The sequence below is a fragment of the Protomyctophum bolini genome (genome assembly GCF_963924005.1).
Source record: "Protomyctophum bolini genome assembly, chromosome: 12".
Classification (NCBI taxonomy): Eukaryota; Metazoa; Chordata; class Actinopteri; order Myctophiformes; family Myctophidae; genus Protomyctophum; species Protomyctophum bolini.
Genome location: NC_137873.1, coordinates 28783892 through 28787582, shown reverse-complemented (window position 1 = coordinate 28787582; position 3691 = coordinate 28783892). Strand labels below are relative to the sequence as shown.

Genomic DNA, 3691 nt, shown 5'->3' with positions numbered 1-3691 from the left:
ATACTGTATCTCATTCTCACCCAATATGACATAAATCAGTCAGTCATTCATTTCATTCAACCACTGGATGAGATCCTGAGCAGAAACTGTTGACTTGATTATGTCATCTGTCTCTCACTTAAAATTTCACTCCCTCACTGTATACTCTAGAGTCTAGACTAGAGTAGGCCTATGTTAAGTCTTTCAGGTTCAATTCTTATTTTTCAATTTAATTTTTCCCCTGTGTGTACTGTTTCTGTTAAATGATCAAAACATTTGGCCCTAAAATGCTTCCATACACTAGTACTCTTCCAGAAATCGCAACACTGGTGTCGGACACCTGCTGGCCGAAAATGAAAAAATAACTTATTACTAATAACTAATTACTTGGGTTATTATTATTACAGTTATCGCAGTACGGATGTCTTTGCAATTACCTCTCTGTCGGGAGAGTGAGTCAGTCCGAGACTCCGAGTAGTCATACAACTCTTGGATAATGGATTGTACCACTACCTTCACAGATCTATTTCAGGGATAGTTTTTAGGCTAAGGGTATTAGTTCAAGGGTCATGCCTGTAGTGGGGATGTCTGGGCTTGGATATTGAATGCAAGACCGAAGTTCCAAAGACAAAGTTAAAGTGTGTGTGTGTGTGTGTGTGTGTGTGTGTGTGTGTGTGTGTGTGTGTGCGTGTGTCCTCAAGATGGCGTCTCTAACAGAGCAGCTGCAGGAGGTGCGGGCGCGGGCGGAGGCCTGTCTGTACTCGGGAGGTACGGTGGTGGAGGTGAGGGTAGGTGTGACAGCCATGGCCAACCTGCCCCTGCCACCTTGCTCCAAGTATTGTCACATGGCTGCAGAGACCATGGTGATTGAAAACAGCTTTGGCAGCAACAGGAAAGAGGTGAGACGCTTTGTGTTTTAGGTGAGAATATAAGGAGGGACATTTCTGCTTTGAGTGTTACAAAAGAGGACAGGTGAACTCAACGACATGAGCTAATTTGACGCCACCTGTCAAAAAATCCTGGAGACTCATACTAAAGATGTCTGCATTTGATTATTTAAGTAAAATAATACAATTGTACTCCCCACTCTCCTCCAGACCTTGGCGTCTCTTCAGAGATTGTCTACAGCGTTGAACATCCTTGAAAAGTATGGATGTAATCTTACCAACCCCAACAGGCCAAAGTACTGGAGGACAGTCAAACACAACAATCCAGTGTTCAGGGCAACAGTCGATGCTATACAGGTAAGAAATCAGCTTCTACATGACGACGATGTCGTCACTGTCGTCCGTTGATGATTGGCTCGTTCAGGGTAGGAGTGGTACAGTCTGTCGCATTCAATGCACAGAGACTGGAGTGAGATAGTGTGTGTGTGTGTGTGTGTGTGTGTGTGTGTGTGTGTGTGTGTGTGTGTGTGCGTGTGCGTGAAATTCCTGTTTGGTTAACAATTAACATCTTTTAAAAAAAAAGATTATCCCACAATTTAATTAACAACTAATCCTGGGCGCTACACTTCCTCTGCCAACCTGGGGAGGGCAGCAGACTGACCTCATGCTTTCTTCTATGCAAGCATGAGTAGTCCAAGCTGCTTCTTTTCACCTGACAGGGAGGGTGAGTTCCTTCCACGTAGCGTGTGGAAGGAACACGTTATTCCGACCAGTTCCTTTCCCCGCCATCAGGCGGGAAGGCAGTTTAGAGACCAGGATTACTGCATGTTTTTTGTGAGGGTACCTACCCTAGGGGACACAGGGAGAACATGCAAACTCCACACAGAAAGGCCCTTTCGCCAACCCCGCCTCGGGTATGAGCACTGATGACACGGAGGAGAGAACACGCCCCCAGCGTGTTCTCTCTCTTGGTTAACATCTGTTTGCACACATAAAAGAAAGGTGTACATGGTTACCGTTAACCTATGGGCTTTTAGATTTGTTTCCAATTATGTGGTTTCATTTTACATTTTGTTAGTGATAATCTATGATGTTCAACTACCATTACATTACAGTAAGTGAATTTGTTCGTTTAACATCAGTCATACATTGACATGGTACAGTTCTGTGTTTCTTTCTTTACTTGTTTGAGCTTATTTTCACATTTAAGTTAGATCTTTTATCTATTTATTTATTTTACAAATTAGCTTCAGTGACATCCAGCTGAACATTTTGGAATCAGTTGCTTTAGTCAGATTTAGGATATCAGAGACTCCTTGTGTCAAATGCAGACAGTCTTTCATTCTTTATAATTTCTTCATCTTCCTCTTCTCAGGGAGGGAGAGCGGTGCTGTGTCTCTATGGTTACTCCAATCAGCAGCCAGATGGCCTCAGCTTCCCTGATGATGTCATGGAGCCTGATGTGTGCCAGGTTGCCACAGTAACACTGGAAGTGATGAGCCTGAGGATGGAACTGGATATGCTTATTAAGGTGTGTGTGTGTGTGTGTGTGTGTGTGTGTGTGTGTGTGTGTGTGTGTGTGTGTGTGTGTGTGTGTGTGTGTGTGTGTGTGTGTGAGTGAGAACTTTGTGAGAACCAAATGTCGTCACACGGATCTACTTATCCTCTGGTTTTGATGAACAGGTCAACTGCATTAGGCACAAAATACCTCTTGTTTAGTTAAAGGGACACTCATTAACATAAACTATATATGTTAATGATGTTTAGAAGCTTTATAACACTTTCCTGGGGGTCTTTATGTGTGTAATATGTGGTTTTAGCTTTTTTTAGATTGTAGCAGTGAGCACAGTGTCTCTGATGTCATGGACACTGGTCTCACTACCTTCCTGGACTACAATTCCCATAATTCTTTGGTGCTCTACTCCTCCTTGTGGATAGGGGGAGATCTGTCTTACTGAGACAACATGTAGTCCAGGAAGGAAGTGAGCCCAGTGTCCATGACATCAGAGACACCGGGCTCACTGCTACAATCTAAAATATCTAAAACCACATATTACACACATAAAGACCCCCATAAAAGTGTTCTAAAGCTTCTTAACGTCATTTACATATATGTTTTTGCAAAAAGGGTGAAGTGTCCCTTTAAAGCCTGTGTTCATCATTGTCCACATTTCAACCAATCTAATAATGGTTTGGGCGGGACATTGAGACAGATTACAAAACTACCTTTCAGAGAGTGTTCGCTGCGTGTGTGTGTGTGTGTGTGTGTGTGTGTGTGTGTGTGTGTGTGTGTGTGTGTCTGTGTCTATGTGTCTGTGTGTGTCTATGCGTCTGTGTGTGTCTTGCGTCTGTGTGTGTAATGCTAATTATCTGTGCTGGTGGAGTGAAGTGAACCAAATCAAACTCTGGCGCATTGTGCTGTTGTGGTGATCTGATGTAGCAGCGTGGTATTTAGATCTCTCTCTTGTTGTTTGCAAGATCAGCCAAAGCTTGTTGTCTCAGGGCTGATTTAGTGGCAAATATATTATAATTTTAAGGTATTTTTGGGGAGCAACATCTTGCACCATTGTCTGACACATTTGTTTATACAGTACCTGTGAATAAGTTGAAGAGTCCTATAAATTGGTTCATGTACAGCATTTATAATTGATCCACCCATGCCTGAACCTATACTTACAGTAATGTAGGAATGCTGCTAGCTCTTATGCAGACTGCAGAGTGGTTTGATAATCATAGCAGCATCATCATCTTAATCTCATTCTATCTAACCTACAGTACATGCACACGTACATGTGTTTCAGGAGGCTCATCCCCATCCTGAGTTC

At 42.9% G+C, this 3691-nt stretch overlaps 1 protein-coding gene across 2 annotated transcripts in view; it reads left to right on the top strand.

The window, feature by feature from the left end:
- Positions 1–680: 680 nt before the first annotated feature.
- Positions 681–3691, top strand: part of rnf31 (ring finger protein 31) — a gene marked incomplete at its 5' end in the record, with an annotated part of 18346 nt that continues 15335 nt past the window's right edge. For both annotated transcript variants that reach the window (XM_080779310.1, XM_080779309.1), the window contains 4 exons: positions 681–878; positions 1077–1223; positions 2242–2397; positions 3668–3691. The exon at positions 3668–3691 is cut by the window's right edge and continues 33 nt beyond it. In XM_080779310.1, coding sequence (XP_080635436.1) covers positions 681–878; positions 1077–1223; positions 2242–2397; positions 3668–3691 — 525 coding nt within the window. The remainder of the gene's footprint in view (positions 879–1076; positions 1224–2241; positions 2398–3667) is intronic.